This window comes from Saccopteryx leptura, chromosome X (assembly GCF_036850995.1).
Source record: "Saccopteryx leptura isolate mSacLep1 chromosome X, mSacLep1_pri_phased_curated, whole genome shotgun sequence".
In the NCBI taxonomy this organism is placed as follows: domain Eukaryota; kingdom Metazoa; phylum Chordata; class Mammalia; order Chiroptera; family Emballonuridae; genus Saccopteryx; species Saccopteryx leptura.
The window spans coordinates 6,363,577-6,384,704 of NC_089516.1; the positions used below are offsets into that span (position 1 = coordinate 6,363,577).

At 46.8% G+C, this 21,128-nt stretch overlaps 1 protein-coding gene across 1 annotated transcript in view; it reads left to right on the top strand.

The window, feature by feature from the left end:
- The first annotated feature begins 2,882 nt into the window (after positions 1-2,882).
- The window catches only part of PRPS2 (phosphoribosyl pyrophosphate synthetase 2), a 29,343-nt gene continuing 11,097 nt past the window's right edge, over positions 2,883-21,128 (top strand). The window contains exons 1-4 of the mRNA XM_066356556.1: positions 2,883-3,117; positions 8,624-8,807; positions 18,327-18,425; positions 19,249-19,373. Coding sequence (XP_066212653.1) covers positions 2,996-3,117; positions 8,624-8,807; positions 18,327-18,425; positions 19,249-19,373 — 530 coding nt within the window. The 5' untranslated portion in view covers positions 2,883-2,995. The remainder of the gene's footprint in view (positions 3,118-8,623; positions 8,808-18,326; positions 18,426-19,248; positions 19,374-21,128) is intronic.

Genomic DNA, 21,128 nt, shown 5'->3' on the forward strand with positions numbered 1-21,128 from the left:
CCAATTTTTCTACATTCTCACCAACATTTGTTGTTATGTCTTTTTAAGTATTAGCTATCCTAGTGGGTGTGAAGTGGTATCTCATTGGTCTTTCCCCGATGGCTAATGATACTGACCATCTCTTCATGTGTTTATTAGCCATTTGTGTGTCTTCTTTGGAGAAATATCTATTTCACATCCTTTGCCTATTTGTTTTTAGAGCTGCTTTGGGTTCTCAGCAAAATCAAGTAGAACATACAGGGCATTCTCACACACCCTCTGCCTCCACACACACAGCCTTCCCCATTGTCAACATCCTGTGCCACTGTGGGCACATCTGTTGCCATTGACGAACCAAGATTGACATGTCATTTTAACCAAAGTTCATAGCTTACATTAGGGCTCACTCTTGATGTTGTGCATTCTATGGGTTTGGACAAATGTGTAATGACATGTGTCCACCATTATAGTGTCATACAAGATAGCCTTACTGCCCTAAAAATCCTCGGTGCTTCCCTATTCATCCCTCCCTCACTCCCCAAAACCCCTGGAAACCACTCATCTTTTAATTATCTCAGTAGTTTTGCCTTTCCCAGAATGTTGGAATCATACACTATGTAGCCTTTTTGGACTGGCTTCTTTCACTTAGTCACATGCATTTGAGATTCCTGTATGTCTTTTCATGGCTACATAGCTCATTTCTTATCAGAACTGAACAATACCCCATTCACCTATTGAAGGACATCTTGGTTGCTCCCAATTTTGACAATTATAAAGAAAGCTGCTATAAACATGTGTAGCTTCCTTTGCCCATTTTATTTATTATTACTTTTTAAAGTGAGAGTAGGGAAGATAGTGGGACAGAATTCTGCACGCACCCCAATAGGGATCTACCCAGCTACCCCTGTCTGGGGCCAATGCTCGAATCAACCGAGCTATCCTCAGCACCTGAGGCTGATGCTTGAATCAAGTGAGCCACTGGCTATGGAACGGGAAGAGAAAGAGAAGGGGGAGAGGGAGGAGGAGATAAGCAAATGGGTGCTTCTCATGTATGTCCTGACCAGGTACCAAACCCGGGACGTCCACATGCTGGGCTGATGCTCTATCCATTGAGCCATCCGGCCAGGGCACCTTTGCCCATTTAAAAATAACCTTTTCTCTCTTTTTTTGTTGTGGTTGCTTTTATATATTCTAAATACAAGTCCCTCATCAGGTGCATGAATTGCTAACATTTTCTCCCATGCTTTGCCTTGTCTTCAGTTTCTTATTGGTATCTTTTGAAACATAAAAGTTTTTAATTTTGATGTGCAGTTTATCTATTTTTGTTGTTGCTATTGCTTGTGCTTTTGGTGTCATATTAAAGAAATCATTGTCTAATCCAAGGTCATGCATTTTCTTCTGAGAGTTGTATACATTTAGCATTTACTTGAGGTTTTTGATCCATTTTGAATTAGTTTTTGTATATGGTGTGATATCCTTATATTTTTATAGATGCTCAGTCTAAGATGAAAGGTTTATAGGTGCTCATTATACTCCCAATTTTTTCAAAAATTCTTTAAATAGTAGAAAGTAAAAGATAGAGAAATAAAAATCAGAAAAATACTTGATTTATGAGTGAAAATGTAATAGAAGAAACTTGCATTAATTTTAACTAATATTTTAGGGTAAATGATAAACTTTAGCATTTTATAATCAGTTGTAAATTAGTTGTCACACTGCTAATGAAAACACAACAGGATGAATGAATCAGGGTGTCTTGGCACTGCTCTTAGGGACCAGTGTTCTAGAGCTTCTCCCTCTGACATGGCAACTCCTAGCCGCACGTGCCTGTTGAGCGCTTCATATGTTGGTGTCCAAGTTGAGATGTGCTGTGTTGGCAAACTTCGACTCCAGACTGGATGGTAAGTAAGTCAGGCTTTGTGGGCCAAGAGGCAAAATGGAGAAGAGATTGTGTAGGTGCTGATATAACAACAGAGAAAACAAATCTTCACAATGTTTTTATTGATGGAATCCCAAACAGTATAATTGAGTACAGTTTTTTTGTAGTACTCACCTATGAAAGGAGTTCTTTCTTGAGGGGGATATTTCTCTCTCTCTTTTTAAAATTTTTGTTTATTGATTTTAGCGAAGAGAGAGGAAGGGAGAGAAAGACGGAACATGGACCTGTTCCCCTATGTGCCCTGACCAGGGATGGAACTGGCAACCTCTGTGCCTCTGGTAGAAGATCGAGCCAACAGAGCTAGCCGGCCAGGGTAGGGGGATATTTCTCCTAATGGGAGTTCAAAGGTAGTGTGGCTATTATCATGTAGATTGCAAACGTTCACGTGTGAAAACAATGCATGGCTCTCAGGTACACAGAGGCAGCCCTGGGGGTCTGGCCCGGGACCACAGTTCGCAGACTGCTGTGGTTGCACACAAGTCCTCCTAAATGAGTGTTCGGCTTGAGGGCTCGCCTTGGCTGCGAGGCACGTCCATCGCTTCTCCCAGCACTCTGCCTCTCCCTCTCCCTCAGTGTCCACTTAGTCTGGTCCTTTGGCTTTCGCCCACGAGACAGGACCGAAAAGTCAAGGATTGTGCTCTGGAGCTCTCCCAGAGAGGTGACACCTCAACACTTCAGGACAACCCAGGGCTTCGAAGCCTAGCACCGGGGCGGTGGTCAGCGCCTGCCTCCCAGCACCCTCCGGCTCTCCCTCCACCCGCGCACCCCTACGCTCTCCAGCTCGCCTTCTCCTCCCCTCCCTGCTTGGCTCCTCCACCGCCCGACCCAGCCGCGGCGCGCTCCCGCTCCGCCCCCAGCCCCGGCCCCGCCCCTGCAGCCCCGCCTCCCGCGGCCCCGCCCCTGCAGCCCCGCCTCCCGCGGCCCCGCCCCTGCAGCTCCGCCTCCCGTGGCTCCACCTCCCGCGGCTACTTCTGGCCGGTTCCTCTGTCCGCCCGGCAGCAGCGCTTTCCCGCTCCTGCTGCAGCCTCTGGTGCCGCCGCTACCTGCGTCTCCGCCGCGCACCCGTCGAGCGTCAAGATGACCAACATCGTGCTCTTCAGCGGCAGCTCGCACCAGGACCTGTCCCAGCGGGTGGCCGACCGGCTGGGCCTGGAGCTGGGCAAGGTGGTCACCAAGAAGTTCAGCAACCAGGAGACCAGGTGGGCGCCCCGCCGGGCCGGGGAGAGCGCCGGCGCCCGGCTGCGGGGCCGGGCCAGGCGCTCCCCCTTCCGGGGCGGGCCGGCCACGACGCGGCCTCCGCGCCACCGCCGCGGCGCCCCGGAAAGTCGGGGAGGGCGGCCCCAGCCCGGAAGGGCGACCTGGGAGCGGCCGCGGCGCCTCGGGGCGCGGTGGGCGCAGCGGGCGGGAACCGCCTGGGTGCGGGGCCCGCGGGGAGGGCTGCCCCGGGTGTTCGCCCGGCTGTCGTGTCCCTGCGGCCGGAGCTGACCCCAGACCCCGCGTGTTCAGGGAGCTTCCGCCCACGCCCCCCGCCGGGACTGTGGACCGGATTCACCTGCGGTCGCTGAAAACACCGCTTCCCGGGCCTGGCCGCGAGGGTCTGAGCCCACGGGCTGGGCATCCGCGTGCTAAAAGCTACGAGGCGGCTCTCCTGTGCAGCCAGGGTGCAAACCTTTGGGTTAACCAGCAGGTGTGGTTGTGCAAAGGGTTTAAAGAGCGTGGGAACTCCGGGGGCGCACGTGCTGGGCTGCCCTGTGCTTCCTCTCATTTTTCTGCCACAAACATGATGGAGTTTCAGCTCCGTCAAAGATCTGGGACTTGGCTGTGCCCAGCAGCCAGGACATGGCTGGATTGGAAGTGCCACTCCTGTCTCAGGTCCACGAGAAGCGCTAGCCTCTGCTCAGTGAAGGCAGGCGGTGGTTCCGTGTTCCATCTGCCCGAGTCCCCAAAGCTCTTTGACTAACTTCAAGTTGGTCTCGTTTTCCCCTTCCCCTTTAAATGTCTGGCACTGCACATGGTTACAGAACATTTTTTAATTTGGCCAAGACCCGGCTTCAACATTTTCAACAAGTGGTGCTGGAACAATGGATGCCAGCTGGAAAAGAAAAAAGAAAAAGCAACTCGATCCTACTTTCTGCCATCTCAAAAATTAACTTGAAATAGATCATAGACCCACATATAAAACCTACAACTAAAAAATTGTAGATGAAAATATAGGAGAAAATCTTGATGACCTTGGGTAAACATTTCTTAGCTACTGTAGTATTATAGTAATACAAATGGGGAAGGTGGTGGTGTCAGCGTTTTAGGAGAGGAGAATCCTTTCTTCTCAGCGAGAAATTAAAATACAGTGGCCCTGATGATGATATAAGTGAAGACACATGTGTGACCGAGTAGTAGGTGGTATTAATGCTGGGAGTTCTTGGGCTAAGGATCTCGTCCGTGCAGTTTAACTAGGAGGATGTCAAGGGCTCAGGGGAAAGATAGTATAGATAGGTTTGAATGTTGCAATATTTTGCCAATCCTACTCAAGTTTCAGTACCGTTAGGACAGAAGAATAGGATTATACTTTTGTTCAGGAGGTGGCAGCATATAAGTAAAGGAGAAATTTCTAGATAAAGTGCCTTTTGCAAATGCATCTGTCACTTTTCCATGTTATGTGAGTGCAGCCCAATCCTTTCCTGCTAAAGAACGTGGTTGATCTAGACCAGAAGTCGATAAAGTGAAGTCACAGCTGGATTTCTGTTGGGTGAAACTCACTTAGACATTGAAGTATTAAAGCAGACTCAATTTTATTTGGTTTTGAGTATGTTGTAACTATCACTTGATAATTAGAAATCATGAGGTCTCAAAAAGCACTCTACATGAAGTCTTGGAATCACATATATACTTACATTTTATGTTTTTAATATCAAGGCTATAAGAGGTTAACTTCTTGACTTATTTCCCATGAACTGCGTATGTGTAGGTCCAGAGGTTGATTTTTACCAATAGTCCTCTCTGTACCAGGTGCTGTGCTAGTGATCTGGTTTTTACTATGTGCCCCTAAGAAACAGAGGGCAAAAGGAAGAGAGAACTGATTGAATTCGTGTAACGGGCCCCTTCCTGAATCTCTTACTGAGCCAGGACCAGAAATCTTGTTTGCTGTCTCCTAGTCATCATTGCTCCTGTTCCCTATTTCTCAAATACTACCACATTGGATGCAGAGCCTCCTGATTTGACCTTCTCATCTCCAAGTCGTTTCATATATGGGGAAATGTCTGCCTGGGCTTTACTGGGGACCACGGAAATGCCATGATGACGTCCTAGGACGGCACTGATGAAGGTGTCTGAATGTCTCTTGTAACGTTTTATCCTGGTCAGTTAACCTGCCCACAGAGTCGTTAGCTGTGTTGTAAGACCTGAAGTTCTGGTTGTCTCTTGTGTAACAAATCACCCACAACTTCATGGCTTAAAACAGTAATTATTTAGTTGACTCTCAGATCTGCAATTTGGGCAGGGTTCGGCAAGGAAGGCTTATTTTTGCCCTGTATAGTGGCATTTGGGACAATTAACTGGGACTGGAGGATTCGCTTCTAAGATGACTTACCCATGTGGCTGGTAAGTTGATACAAGCTTCTGCTTGAAAGCTTGGTTAGGAACCTCTCCACGGGGCTGCTTGAGCTTCCTCCTCATGGCATGGAAGCTGGGTGCCAAGCATGAGTATTCCAAAAGATGGGCTGTGGGGGCTGCCATCTTTTTGGGCCTGGGCAACGTCACTTCCGTCACATTCTCTTGTCAAGCAGACTCCTCCCTGATCCAAGGGGAGCCTGTTGATGGGAAAAATGTTAAAGAGTCTGAGGCTATCTTTTAGTTACCACATGCAGGCATTGTGAACTTGGATAAACTCATCAACTTTCTTATTTTGGGATCAGTAAAGATCCTTTATCCAAAGAGCAAATGGATGCTGCCTTCTGGGCCACAATTTTTAAAGGTCCTGGAATTAAAGGTCAGTTTTGCTTGTCTTTACGAGTTGAAGCAGGAATAGCTTTGGGAAAAAAGTTGCCATGGTAATAGTATTTTCTGCCCTCCCCTGGACTGCTAGTTGTATGGGGATTGAAGTTCCTGAGAAAGAAAGGACAAAGAGACTGAAATTTGGGGATAAACCATCATCACACCAGGAACTGGCAGAGTTTTTTTGTCAGGGGCCAGATGGTGAATATTTTAGGCTTTGCAGGCCACCGTCATCTCTGGCATCAGACATTCTGCAGGCTAGACGTCCATCCTGAGTCACTGCGTTCTTTCTGGTGGCCGCAGGGGCAGATCCATTTCCTGGGCTTTCCCAGCTTTTAGAGGCTGCTCACATTCCTTGGCTCTTGGCCCCTTCTTCCATCTTCAAAGCCAGCGACAAAGCATCTCTGTGACCTCCCCTGTCTCCCTTCCACTTTTAAGGATCCTTGTGATTACATTGGTCAACTAGAACAATCCAGAATAGTCTCCCTATTTGAAGGTCAGCTGGTTAGTAACCTTAATTCCATCTGCTACCTTGCTTCCTCTTTGCCAAATAAACTAACAGATTCAGAGGTTCGGGGAGTTAAAACAAAGATGTCTTCAGGAGGCCATTGCTCTGCCAACCACGTTATTCTCAACCGTGGGCTATAGATTGTGGGCCCATGAACTGCATAATATTGTGACTTCCAAACTGACTTCATCCCACGGTTGATGTGGTGTTCACAAAGGCGTTACATATAGCTTCTTTGTACTCAATATAGGAGGGAGTATGTAGAATTCTGTCCGTCCCTCTCGTCCTGAGATTGGCATTACACATCCATGGTTGAGCGCGTGCAAGAATATGACCCCTATGACCAAAACTCATTTTCAGATCGTGTCAACTTGGAAAACTTCATTTTTGTCTTCTAATCTACTTGAGATTGGGTAGAAGCCCCTAATGATTCAGATAGACTGCTATATGGTTTCCCCAAGAGTACTTATTTAAACAATACATAAATGCTGCAAAGAACATGGCAGATAGTGTCTGCTGTAAAAGGAGCCACAGCTTGCTTGTGGGAGTGGGTGTTGTCAGGGCTGCAGCTTGAGGTGTGAGGAGTTCGAAGGAGGGTGATCTGAGGTGGTGGGGAAAGTCGGAACAGCAGATGTGGGTGGGTATGGCTGCTGTCCGTGCAAAGGGGGTGTGTTTGGAATATTTCTCGGTGTCTCCATTAGCTGGGTGCAGCATTCTGCATTCTCATCTCAGGATAAGAGTTCATGGGAAAGCAAATGAGAAATTCACACTGTGCTCAGATGGTTTCTAATGCAGATTTGCCTTTTGAGAATGGGCTACAGAGCGATGCTGTCCTTGGTTCTCAGCAGCACTCTGAAGAGCCTGCCTGAGCACACAGCACCGCATGGTGTTGCTGCCTTCCCCATGGAAGGCGTGTGCCCACGGTGGGCAGGCTGGCTCATAGGTCAAATGCTCAGAATTCTCTACCCGAAAGACAGAAATTTCCAAAGTGCAATTTTTAGAGAATTTTTAAAGCTCCTATTTACTCTTCTCAAGAAACTGCTGGACAGTGCAGGTCAGCAAAACAGGGAAGTACACCAAGAAAGAGTACAGAAAGTGGGAAACGGCCGTGGCAGAGGGAATCCCCGGGGCAGCTGGGCCCTGGCCAGACGGGCCCAGGTCACACGGCCCTGGGCCAGCGAGGCGGAGGTACTGTGGAGGCCGCACTGGAGGCCCCAGACCTCGCGGGATTTAGATGGTTAGCCAAGGCTTTAGGCTGGAACATGTGTTCAGTCCTTAGAAAACTTAGCGGATGAAAAGATAAGATAAATTGCTCCAGGGAAAACAAACCTCAAGTAATTGTGCGGCAGAGGGAAATACTATAAACTTTGCTTTAAGCTTACTAGATAGGCTCGGCTCTGATCAGCATTAACGCAGTTAAAATGTAGCGCTCACGTTTGGTTAGAATGTTGGGACATGACCAAACGAGGTGGAGAGGTGGCATATAAAGTGGGTGGTAGGAGGGAATGGAGTTAAATCCTCATCTTCAGAGCGAGGCATCAACACGTGACATCTAGAACAAATCAAGATGAAGCCGTGCAATCATTACCTAGAGACTTGAAGATAACTATCAAAAAACCGTATCAAGCGTTGAAATTGGTTGCCTCTGGGCTGTTTGTTATAAGCCTTACAGAATGGTTTGAATTTTTAAAGCAGTGTGCACATGCTTAAAACTTTAATAAACATAAATTATTAAATATAATATTGAGTAGAAAACAGTTAATATAGCAAGACCAAGACGAATTTCTAAGGAGCGTGTAAGATCCCCTCAGGAATGAAGAAGGCCTGCTTGCAAGGTGGCCCTGGGCTGGCCTCTGGAAACATCCGCAAGGGTTCCCTCCGCCCCCGAGAGGAAGGGCACACTGAAGGGACAGTGTGGGGAATGCTGAGTGCCTGGGAGTCTGGCATTCTGGTACATGCCAGGCAGGGGGTGCCTACGTGACCAGCCCCCCCAAAAAAGACCCTCCAGGCACTGAGTCTCTAATAAGCTTCCTTGGTAGATAGCAAGCACTTCCCACTCCTCACAGCTCACCGCTGGGGGAATTAAGCCCGGCCCGGGTGACTCCACTGGGGACAACTTGTGGTGGCTTACACCAGGATTCTCTCTGGGGACCCCCCACGACACAAATCCGCTTCGGTATTAACGGATGGCATTTATCTTCTCCTAGCGTGGAGATTGGTGAAAGCGTGAGAGGGGAAGATGTCTATATCATTCAGAGTGGCTGCGGAGAGATCAACGACAACCTGATGGAGCTGCTCATCATGATCAACGCCTGCAAGATTGCGTCGTCCTCCAGGGTGACCGCAGTGATCCCGTGCTTTCCCTACGCTCGCCAGGATAAAAAGGACAAGGTGCGGAAGCTGCCTCCTGGGGTGGAACCTGATCTGCTTGACGCTGACATTAGTTTTGTCGTGTTACCTTGGACTACCTAGGAAATGTTTGCCTTCTATTTTAATGATTGAGTAAACATGCTTTTTCACCTTGGCTTTTGCAAAGGTTTGTCTTTGAACCAGCCATCCTGTTAATATTTATAGATACAGAAACCGATAAGGCATATTTTTACAGGTATTAAAATACCATTATAGCCCCATAGCAGCGATTTTCAACCTTTTTCATCTCATGGCACACATAAACTGAACTACTAGAATTCTGCAGCCAAAAAAATATTTTTGCTAATCTGACAAAAAAAATAGGTATAATTTTGATTGATTTCCAAAAATAATAAGAATAATTACCTACCCTTTGTGCTCCAAAGTGATATTTTTAAAATCGGGTGCCTATACTTGTATGTAAGGATTTCTGGTACCAAGAATTAACCAATCAGACACAACCTTATTATGAGGCATGGCCAATAAGATGCAACTCTACGATATGAGTTATATGTTTCTGGTTCAAGAGAGGACATTCACAGGGACAGCTATTGTTGTGTTGGCTGTGGTCATTTTTTTATTTGACACTCTAGAGCAGTGGTAGTCAGCCTGGTCCCTACCACCTACTAGTGGGCGTTCCAGGCGGTAGCGGAGCAATCAAAGTATAAATAAAAAGATAGATTTAACGGCCCTGGCCAGTTGGCTCAGTGGTAGAGCGTCGGCCTGGTGTGCAGAAGTCCCAGGTTCGATTCCCGGCCAGGGCACACAGGAGAAGCGCCCATCTGCTTCTCCACCCCTCCCCCCCTCCTTCCTCTCTGTCTCTCTCTTCCCCTCCCACAGCCGAGGCTCCACTGGAGCAAAGATGGCCCGGGCGCTGGGGATGGCTCCTCGGCCTCTGCCCCAGGCGCTAGAGTGGCTCTGGTCGCAACAGAGCTATGCCCCAGAGGGGCAGAGCATCGCCCCCTGGTGGGCAGAGCGTCGCCCCCTGGTGGGTGTGCCCAGTGGATCCCGGTCGGGTGCATGCAGGAGTCTGTCTGACTGTCTCTCCCCGTTTCCAGCTTCAGAAAAACACAGAAAAAAAAAAAAGATTTAACTATAGTAAGTTCTATAAAGATTGATTCTGCCAAACTTAGTGAAAATCCGACATAAAGTACTTGGTAAGTAATTATTATTATATGCTTTAACTTGCTGTAACTCTGTCTTATAAATTTTATAAAGTAAAGTGACTTCCCTACTTTATAAATCACCATGACTGTGGAACTGGTGGGCAGTTAGAAAATGTTACTACTAACAGAGATACGAAAGTGGGCGGTAGGTATAAAAAGGCTGACTACCCCTGCTCTAAAGGAATAGAGGTCAGTGCCCCTGGCTGAATAGTCAGGTATTACATGTTTTAAAAATCCTTGCAGCACACCAGTTAAAAATCACTCTGCTATAGTGATGAGATGGTTGCGTGTCTCTGTCGTAGTGGTTAGAAGTAAATACCCACTCACAGCCACTCTGAGCACAAAAAACCCAGGGGGGGGGGGAGTGTTAGGTCAGTGGACTATATTAGCGCCGGTAATCCTGGCTGTGATATTATACTGCAGTTTCTCAAAATGTTACCATGAGAAGGAAGCTAATGTTGAGTTATTCTTTTAGCAACACTAGCATGACGGGAAGTGACCTTGGAGGAAATCAGAGGAGCTGGAACCGAGGGAACGTGAAAGGGGATTGTACTGGTTTCCTAGGGCTGCCGTGGTCCATTCCCACTAACCGGGTGGCTAAAGACAGCAGGTGTTCTGGCCCCGTTCTGGAGGCCAGTGTGGGCAGCGCCGTGCTCCCTCTGAAGGTGCGGGGAGGGAGGCGGGCTTTGCCTCTGCTGGCTTCTGACGGCCCCTGGGAGTCCTTGACTTCTGGTAGCATCACCCCCATCTCTGCCACTGGCTTCCCGGGACCTTCCCAGTGTCTCTGGGTGTCCTTGACTGTTTTATAGAAGGACAGTCATTGGGTTTAGGGCCCACCCTAATCCAGAACAATCTCATCTTGCTCTTTACCTTCGTCATCTGTGCAAAGACCCCATTTCCAAATGAGCTGACATTCTGAGGCTCTGGGTGGACACGAGTTGTGGGGGAAACCGTTCAGCCCACTCTAGGGATCAGCTTCCATGCTGTGTTATCTGCTCTATGGCTTATGAATGGATGTTCAGTCGGGTTCCACGTGAATCCTCTCAGTTTACAAGGCACACTGCTATTCTGTGGTGTGTTGAGTAATTGTGACAAAGCTTTTCCCCAAGGCACCTCCATTTATTTATCTTCGTAATTCATTTTCTGAATCAATGTAAATTTATAAACAGCACACCAGATCCCCTTGCATATGAAAAAATTCCCTTTATAAATTTGACTTCCTATACCAACGGTGGTGTTGAGCATAGCTTAGTTAATTCTTCATGGGAATCTTGATCTGCAAACTGCATTCTGCATTTGACCTACGATTTAGCACACAGGGATTAGAAGGAGCAAGCAAGCTTTTTCTGTAAAAGGCTATGTGGTCTCTGGTAACTACTGAACTCTGGTTGTGGATCAGGCAGAGACAGATAACATGTAAATGATTGGTGTGGCCAAATTCGAATAAAACTTTTATTTATGGACACTGAAATATGAATTTCATATAATTTTCACATGGTATAAAATGTTCTCCTTTTGATTTTGTGTTTTACCTATTTAGTCATATAAAATCCATTATTAGCACACAAGCAATACAGAACCACATGGCTGGCCGGATTGGGCCCAGCAGGCCGGTTTGCAGACCCTCGGATGAGAGCATCTATTGGTTGTACGGGTGTCTGTCACATCAGGGCTTAGCGTCAGCTTGGGGCACCCTCAACCTTCGGTCACATAAGCTGCTGTGGAGCATGTGGCCTCCCACTTGCTACTTAATGGAACATTTTTTATTCTAAACTTGATTTGTAAGTTTATGTGTATTTTTAGCTGCTCAATTTCAGTTTGTTCATTTTGGCCCGTGAGTGCAGCTTGCTATTTTAGCTGTTCGTCCTGTCTCTGTCTCCCCAGGATGGGTGAGTGCCTCATCCTTGCCCCTGTCATAAAGGAACTGATATTCCGCTACTCGGTCCATTCCATGGGGCATGGGGCTCAGTGAGTGGTGTGTTCTGTCATTTGTCGCCAGGTTCTCCTTTCACTTGTAGTAGCTTTTACCCTTGGGGCTAAGATATTTGATACTTGTCTACTCTTGAATAAATTGTATCCTTGCTCATTGCAGGGCCCCTTCCAGCAGATTTGTCACCTAACTTCTATAACTGATACAAATATTAAGACTGCCACATTCTATGTTTGGGAGTTCTCCAGCGTTGTTTCTTCTGTGCATTCATAATGCAGTCTTTGTTGTATGGAGAGGCGAGCGCGGGCTGCTCTGCCTCACGGGATGTGACTGGCCCCTGGCCTCTGATGGCCAGCGCTGCCTCTTGCCACTGAGCTGACAAAAACAGCCCCACGGAATTCTGAAAACCCCGGTGGGGTTAGCTGTTCTGTGGGGCTGTGCTCGTCAGACTGGCGCTTTATCTATTTCACCATTGTGGGCCATGTAGACGGATTTGTCACCTGGGGCCACTTGGAGACCCCCCATTTCTTTCCGCGTCCTCACCCTTCCTTTGTCACTGTGCTGTGATTGTGTTCCCTGTTGGAGAAACTGGTAGAGAAGAAGGCATCGTGGAGAGCTGTGGTAATTGTCTGTTGCTGCCATGAGCAATTGGCACAGACTGCGTGGGTTAAAACAACAGAATGTATTCTCTCACTGTGCTGAGGCCAGAAGTGGAAGATGAAGGTGGGACAGTGCTCCCAGGGGCTGCAGGGGAGGGTCCTTCCTGGCCTGTTCCGGCTTCCCCCAGCCTCTGCTTCCCGTTTGCAAGGCCTTCTCCTCCTCTCTCCCTCAGCCCTCCCTCTTTAAGGACACAGCAGGTGGTAGCATCCGGGCCTCCAGGATAGTCCTCTAGCTCAGAACCCTCATTTACATCTGTGGAGACCCTCTTTCTAAGTGAGGGGGCAGTTACTCAGGTGCCAGGGACTAGGACTTGAGTCAGGTTCCTGCCAGCATTCGGTAACTCCTGGGCAGTTGAAGGAAGTCACTGATGTGTTACTAAATGGGCATTCTAAGGGCAGTTCAGGCTTTGCAGTCGTGTCATCATTATGTCATTTATCATCCAAGCCAAGCCACGTGAGAGCTTGGAAGGAGCTCTGTCGGTAATTATACCAGGAAACAGGTGTGCACCAGCTGTCCTGGCTGCTTCTGCCACATGGCCATCCTTCCAGAGGCCTCCAGCTTGGGGACTGACCTTGCAGCTGGCCAGGACATGTGGATGGTGCTGGCACTGTTATTTCTGTCGTGTCTGTGTGGTCAGTGTGACTCGTCTTAAAATAAGTAGAGAGATGGTTTCATTCTTTCACCAAACTGGTCAAAAGGGAAATTTTCCATTTTGTCTGTCATTTGAGGTATGTGCCCTTGTATTTTTAAAATTGCTGCTAATAGCTGTTAATTATTTTTCTAACCACTTCTTAGACCCAGTGGGTTGGCTTTGCATTGGGAAAGTGTGTGGCACTGGGGACAAAGGGCTTCAGGAAGGGTTTGAGGGAGGGCCGAGCCTGAGGTAGGGTCAGCCATGAGGAGACCCCAGTGACGGCGGAAACACTTCTTTGTTTTGGGCTTCGCTCAGGTAAGCTAAAAGTCAGGTGATGTTTGAAGGTGGTGGGAAGGCATGGGCCACAGTTGCTCTCTGGGCTCCGAAAGAAAACTCTCCCCGTGGGCAGCCCTCTCCTTGTCTTCTCCCTGCAAGAGAACTGTATAGCCTGGGATGTTTAACCCAAAGAAGTTCCAGGTAATCAACTGACTTGAGTTACCTGCAGGGGCGCCCCAGAGAAGATGCGGCCCTTTACCCATATTCAAAGCTTGTCTCATCATTTTTTTTTTCATTTTTCCTAAGCTGGAAACGGGGAGGCAGTCAGACAGACTCCCGCATGCACCCGACCGGGATCCACCCAGCACGCCCACTAGGGGGCGATGTTCTGCCCATCTGGGGCGTCGCTCTGTTGCATCCAGAGCCACTCTAGCACCTGAGGCAGAGGCCACAGAGCCATCCCCAGCGCCCGGGCCATCTTTGCTCCAATGGAGCCTCGGCTGCAGGAGGGGAAGAGAGAGACAGAGAGGAAGGAGGGGGGGGAGTGGAGAAGCAGATGGGCGCTTCTCCTGTGTGCCCTGGCTGGGAATCGAACCCGGGACTTCTGCACGCCAGGCCGACACTCTACCGCTGAGCCAACCGGCCAGGGCCTGTCTCATCATTTTTAACCTCCCTGGTTTTTGAAGCAAGCCCTGCACATGTGCGACATTTTATTTTTGATTTCATTTTTATGTGCAAAAAACCAGAGACAAGGTGTGACAGTGAAGGAAGGGTTTCCTGAATTGGACACTTCAGCACTATGTAATAGTCCCATGGAGACTGATGATGACCAAGTATTAGTTTTAGAGGGGTGGGCAGCGCGGTTGAGCTCTGGGCCCCAAGAGGAATTTGAACTCTGTGCCTTTAGTTTCCTCCGTAAATTCATGATATTATTCACTAGTATTTGTAAAGTGCTTAGCAGACTTTTTCCAAAAAGAGCCAGGTGTCAAACTTTGTAAGGTTTGTGGAGCACTGGGTAGAGACAAAGGGCTTAGCTGGGCCATTCCACATGGAAGCAGCCATATTGCGGATGTCAACGAGGCGACGGGGCTATGTTCCAGAGAAACTTGAAAGACTTAGAAATATGAGTTTCATATACTTTTCAGATGTCACAATATATTCTTCCTTGTTTTTCAACCACTTAAAAGTGTAAAAACCTCTTCTTGGCTCGTGGATCGTACAGAAGCAGGCTGGCCTTGGCCCACGGGCCTTGCCGACACCTTCTCTAGGGAACACTCGGTTACTGACAGTTTCCTTTCACAGGGAGGATTGTGACGTGGGCGAGGCTGCAGATAATTACTTTGGAGGTGATAGAGGAATGGTAGGTAGTTTGTTTCAAAACTATTTTCAAGGTTCTGTTCTGCTTTCAATGATGACATTGTTTCTTTTTATTTCTCTCTTTTTTAAATTGTTTTCTTTGATTTCAGAGAGAGAGAGAAAAGGGGAGGGGGAAATGGGAAGAGGGAGGCATCAACCCGTTCCATTTAAAGTATCAACTCATTGTTCCACCTCGCTGTTCCATTTTCTCATGCGTTCACTGGTTGCTTCTCATACGTGCCCTGCTGGGGAGCAAACCCGCAGCCTCGGTGTGCCAGGATGATGCTCTACCCACTTAGCACCTCGGCCAGGGCCTCTTTGTATTTCTTAACTTAAAAAATTGAGGACTGAAAAAAAAAATTGAGGACTGTTGTCTTAACACGAATTTCTAGAATCTTGTCAATTTTTTAAGGTTGTCAAATACATAATTTTAGCAGCATGGCGTCTAATGCATTGAATAAGTTCCGAAATAGCCGAAAAGTGTTTGTCCTGGTTGGGCTGGCCCACGAATCATTTGACCTTTATTCATTTTTCACTAGAATATTTGAATGTTTTATTTATGATTACTGTACTTTGGCTCTTCCTTTGTTGAAATAACATACTAATTTTTTTTTTTATTGGCTGTAAAGTCTCTTAACTTGTAAATCGTTTCTTTTTTTTTCTGCAAGATTCAGTTGGGTGTTGAGCCAAATTATGAAATGCAGTGTAAAAGCCAAGTTTGTAAATAGGGTCCTGTGGTAACAAATGATCAATGGCACTGAGAGAAATGGAGAAAACATTTTGCTGGTTATAAAATTATAGGAAGAGCCCTAAATTGACTAGTGTTTTGAGTCAGATTATATTACAGAGACATCCCAGTGATCAATTATTCTTTTACTTATCCAGAGATTTGTTAAAGTAAATAATTCTCATAGTCAGTGAGGCTAATGATGAAGCTTTGAAAACTTGATTCTATTATGAAATTCTTATCAAAGATAAATATTGAGACCCTGTCCTGTTGGCTTAGTGGTAGAGCATCAGCCTGGCATGTGGATGTCCCGAGTTCGGTTACCAGACAGGGCACACAGGAGAGGTGCCCATCTGTTTCTCCAGCTCTCCTCTGTCACTTCTCTCTCTCTCTCTCTCTCTCTCTCTCTTCTCCCCCTGTAGCCATGGGTCAATTGGAGCGAGCTGGCCCTGAGTGTTGAGGCTGGCTCCATGGCCTCCGCCTCAGGCGCTAAGAAGAGCTAGGTTGCTGAGCAATGGAACAACACTTCGGATGGGCAGAACATCACCCCCTAGTGGGCTTGCCAGATGGATCCCAGTCCGGGTGCATATGAGTCTGTCTCTGTCTCCCCTCCTCTCACTGAATAAAAAAATAAAAAGATAAGCATCGTATGCAAGGTACAGAGCTATGTGCTGCAGATGATGTGAAAATCTCCAAAACCAATTATTTGCCCCTGAGGACCACATGGCCTAGTTGTATATATAATATCTGATATCCGTACATATACTATCTTCTCAGGTCGACCTTTCAGCAGGTGGTCCCAAATGGTAGGGGCCAAATGCTTAGCAAGTGCCATGTCCCCTTAGAAGGGACAGATCATTTTTTTCTGGAGTTCTCAGAGTGCCTTAAAGTTTGGAGATTTGAACCAGATTGAGAGGGTCAGACACATTGGCTCAGTAGAGATGGGATGGAGTAGAGGTGTAGCAGGTGTCTGGGTGTAGACAGCGGTTGAAGCGCCCTCTGAAAGAGGGAGAGCAGGCCCAGGACAGACTGCAGGGAGGACCCCTGTAGCAGAGGCACGGGTGCAGTAGGACAGCTTTTGGTAGTCAGAGCCAGACTGGCCGGCAGGCATCTTACCCCAAAGGTAATGGGGAGCAGGACAGGGCAGTAGACAGTGAAAACATAAGTGATAATATGTGGTTAGTTGAGAAGGTTGGAAAATGTTTAAAAATGACAAAAATGTTTCCCCATAATCTCACTATCTAGGAACATCTCCTGTTAACATTTTGGGGCATTTTCTGTAATTCTTTGTGTGTTGGAAAGGTGTGTGAGTATATTTATATTATTTTAAAATAATGTTTCTTTTTTTAAAAAAAGAATGGTGTGTTAGACAAAATAGAAACTATCTTTTAACAGTATAATGTAATTCTTTTCTGTGTGTTTTTACAGGAATATACTGTATAATGTATATTTAACAGGGATCATTGATTTTTTTACTATTATGATTGAATCTTTTCAGCTTTATTGAGGTATAAATGACATAAATTGTGTAAGTTTGAATGAAATTCTTTTAAGCTTATGTTTTCTTTTTTATAGCTGGTATATATGAATACTATTATGTATTTACAGAAAAATGCTGGACTTTTTATCCTAGGTCTAATCATGTCTGTATAGTCTCTTGGATTTTTTAAAATATGGACAGTTATTGTCCATAATTTATGATGTGGAAGCTGAAGCTGTGGAGAAGGGAGGCCACTTTCAGGAGGACACGCAGTCAGTAGAGCGCAGTGCATCTGCTTCCCTAAAGATTAAATTATCGCCTGACCTGTGGTGGCGCAGTGGATAAAGCGTCGACCTGGAAATGCTGAGGTCGCCGGTTCAAAACCCTGGGCTTGCCTGGTCAAGGCACATATGGGAGTTGATGCTTCCAGCTCCTCCCCCCCTCCTCTCTCTCTCTGTCTCTCCTCTCTCTCTTTCTCTCTCTGTCTCTCCCTCTCCTCTCTAAAATGAATAAATTAAAAAAAAAAAAAAAAAATTTAAAAAAAAAAAAAAAAAAAAAAAAAAAAAAGATTAAATTATCAGTCACCTTAAGGTGTTTCTTTTTCGGTTGGCTTTGGTTTTACTTTGTAACAGCATTAGCTGCCACCTGCAGGATAGAAAGTCGTCTTTAAGAGCTGACCATGGGCTACAGCGCTGTGCAGGATGTCCCTGTGCCTTGTTGTCCAGCGGTTATACTCTCCCTGGCCCACTGCCTGTGACCTGACTGGTGACTGGACGTGATCGCTCGTCCTGGGTGATGCCACATGTTCTCTTTGGAACACTGGTCACCCTGCCTCTGCCAGCCTTCAAAGCCATTTCCTCCAAAGGCCTCTGACAACTAACCTTTTTAAACGTGATATCGTTCATGCTAGTGTCTCTCTTGATACCTCATCTTCCACACACACGTCATGATTTGAATTATTCAAATACGTGATCAGCTTAATTGTTTGCTTCTTTGACATTTGTTCTATATGTCCGGTGTCAAGCACATTGTCTTGCAAAAGTATATATAAGTAGTCAATGTTTGGTGATGAAAATGGAATGAATACTTTTTGTTATCACATGTAATTTTCTTCATTATTTATTAATTTAAAATTATTAATTTCCTTTATTAACATGTTACAAGTCAGCTGGGATTTATCTTTCCTGCCTACATCTTAGTGGGCGGAGTCTGAAGGTGTCCATCTCTTCGCTTCTCTTTCCCTATTGTAAAATCTATATCTTTATGTTTTAGAGTCGCGCTCCGATTTCTGCAAAACTTGTGGCCAATATGCTCTCAGTTGCTGGGGCCGACCACATCATCACCATGGACCTGCATGCCTCTCAGATCCAGGTTCTGGCATTTTCTTTCTTGCCCTTGGTTTTGATTGGGGGTCAATCCAATTGCTTATTAACTGTTAAGTTAAATAATTTTTGAAGGAGGTGCTGCGACTCATGTTTGAATTTGTATATGACAACTCTTGGCGTTTAATCTTCACTGAACTTGGAAAAGGTCCTTTCATAATGATATCGCCTGTGGAATGGCAGAGTCAAAATGTATGTTTTTAACCTCTCTGCACCTTTGTTCCTTCATCTAGTAAACAGGTCAGATTACCCTGTACCTACCTCTGATATCATGAATGTGAGGTGGTTTTTTTTTCTTTATAATTTTTCACGGATTTGAGAGAGAGGAAAGGGAGAGGAGACGGTAGGTAGAGAGAGACAGGGAGAGAGAGAGAAGCATCAGCACATTCCACTTTGCTCCATTTAGCAGTGCACTCGGTTGCCTCTCGTCCGTGCCCTAACCCGGCATCCAGCCTGCGTCTTTGGCGCACTGGATTGACGCTGTATCCATTGAGCCACCCAGCCACGGCAAATGTGAGGGGTATTTTAGACTTATCAAAAGGTACTTAAGAAACAACAAACTTCCCCCTCTGTTCTGTACACACTCTGTGTTCCTTAGAATAAGCGATTATAAGGCAGTAGAGCGTGTCCCAACAGATAACAGATCAAACTGAAATATGCTCCTGGAATATATCTGTCTTTTGATTTAATTCTGTTAAAATTAACAAAAGGGACTCTGTTGAACAGGCTTCCTTTAAGTAAAAAGTTCCGGTTTGTTTACTGAAGGACCCTCTTCTCAGACCCTGCAGTGTGACCCTGACTTCTGCCCACAGGGCTTCTTTGACATCCCGGTGGATAATTTGTACGCAGAGCCTGCAGTCCTGCAGTGGATTCGCGAGAACATCGCGGATTGGAAGAACTGTATCATCGTTTCCCCCGATGCGGGTGGAGCCAAAAGGTAGGCACCGGCCGCCCCGGCCGAGTTCTGCACGTGCCAATTGCTTTTCCCTTTTCCTGTGTATTAGGTAAGGAAGCGTGTGTAAAATTACATAATACTTTATTTTGCAAATGAGCAAATAAGGAGCAACAAGCTTCACCTCCAGAGTAGAGGCTGTCCTCTTTGTCAAGATTCCATCGCTCATGAAAGAAAATGAACTCATACGTGTACACACACAAACACGCGCACGCGCATGTGTTCAGATCTGTCCAGCATGTTACTGCACTGCATGCTGCAGGCAGTTGTAGCACAGTGCTATGCATGTATCGAAACAGAAAAGGTGCAGTAAGAACTCGGCATAAAGATGCAGAATGGCACCCCGTCCAGGGCACTTAGCATGAATGGAGGCGCTGACGGAAGCTGCCCTGGGGGCCTCGGTGAGCACGGGGTGGGGCTGAAGGCGCAGGACATCAGGGGATAGCAGTCAGTATACTACTGCAGTCCACTGTGCGCTTTCATTTCTGAACAGTGTCTTCAGTAATTCCTTACGGTACTGATTTTTTACTTTATAAACTTTAAAATTCTTCTGAACTTCTTGACTTTTGTAATAACTCTAAGTTTAAAACACATACAAGTGTACAAAAATCTTTCCTTTATATCCTTATTCTATAAGGATTTTACTCTTAATTTTTTTTTTTTTTTTTTTTTTTTTTTTTTGCCCTGGTGGGATAGCTCCATTGGTTAAGCGTTGGCCCGGAGCAGAGAGGGTGCCAGTTTGATCCCCAGTCAGGGCACATATAGAAATGGATTGATGCTCTTGCCTCTCTCTCCCTTCCTTCCTCTCTGGCTAAAATCAATAAAGATTTTTAAAAAATTTTGTTTTTTACTTTTCAAACTTTTTTGTTAAAAACAAAGGCACAGCCTGACCAGGCGGGGACGCAGTGGTTAGAGCATCGGACTGGGATGCGGAGGACCCAAGTTCGAAACCCTGAGGTCTCCAGCTTGAGCGCAGGCTCATCTGGTTTGAGCAAGGCTCACCAGCTTGAGCCCAAGGTCGCTGGCTCAAGCAAGGGGTCACTCCCTCTGCTGTAGCCCCCCCCCCAAGGCACATATGAGAAAGAAATCTGAGCAACTAAGGAGCTGCAACGAAGAACTGATGTTTCTCATCTCTCTCCTTTCCTGTCTGTCTGTCCCTATCCCTCTCTCTGTCTCTCTCTTTGTCACTCACACACACACACACACACACACACACACACACACACACACACACACACACAAAACGTAGGCTCCAGTGCACATTAGCCCAGGCCTGCACAGGGTCCGGGTGGTCAGTGTCCGAGTGCCCCATCTCTGCATCGCCTCCCTGGGAGGCCCTCTCCTGCGACGACTGCCTTCCCCCGGAGCACTTCCGGGACCTGCCGGAGGCTCTTCCTGAGGGGCCGCCACCCTTTTCAGAGTCGGGTTCGAAGTGGTTTGCTTGCTGCTTGTGTCTTTTTTCATCACAGACCTGCTGTGAACACATCAAGCACCATGAACAGTCCTCTCTATTAACGAAAAGCTTTTGATGTCGGCTTGCTGTGGGTAAGGTCAGGTGCCCTTGAAGCCATGTCTGTTTCCCACGAAGGTCTGTTCTTACCTGTTGCCTGTTCTGTTGACCAGAGGCCTTTCTGTTTGCACTGTGAGGGGTGCCGCATGGGCAAGGGGTCACCACCTTCGTTCTCGTGTGCTTGGGGGGGTACAGATGTTTCCCCAGCTGTTTTCATTTCTTCCCTTTGT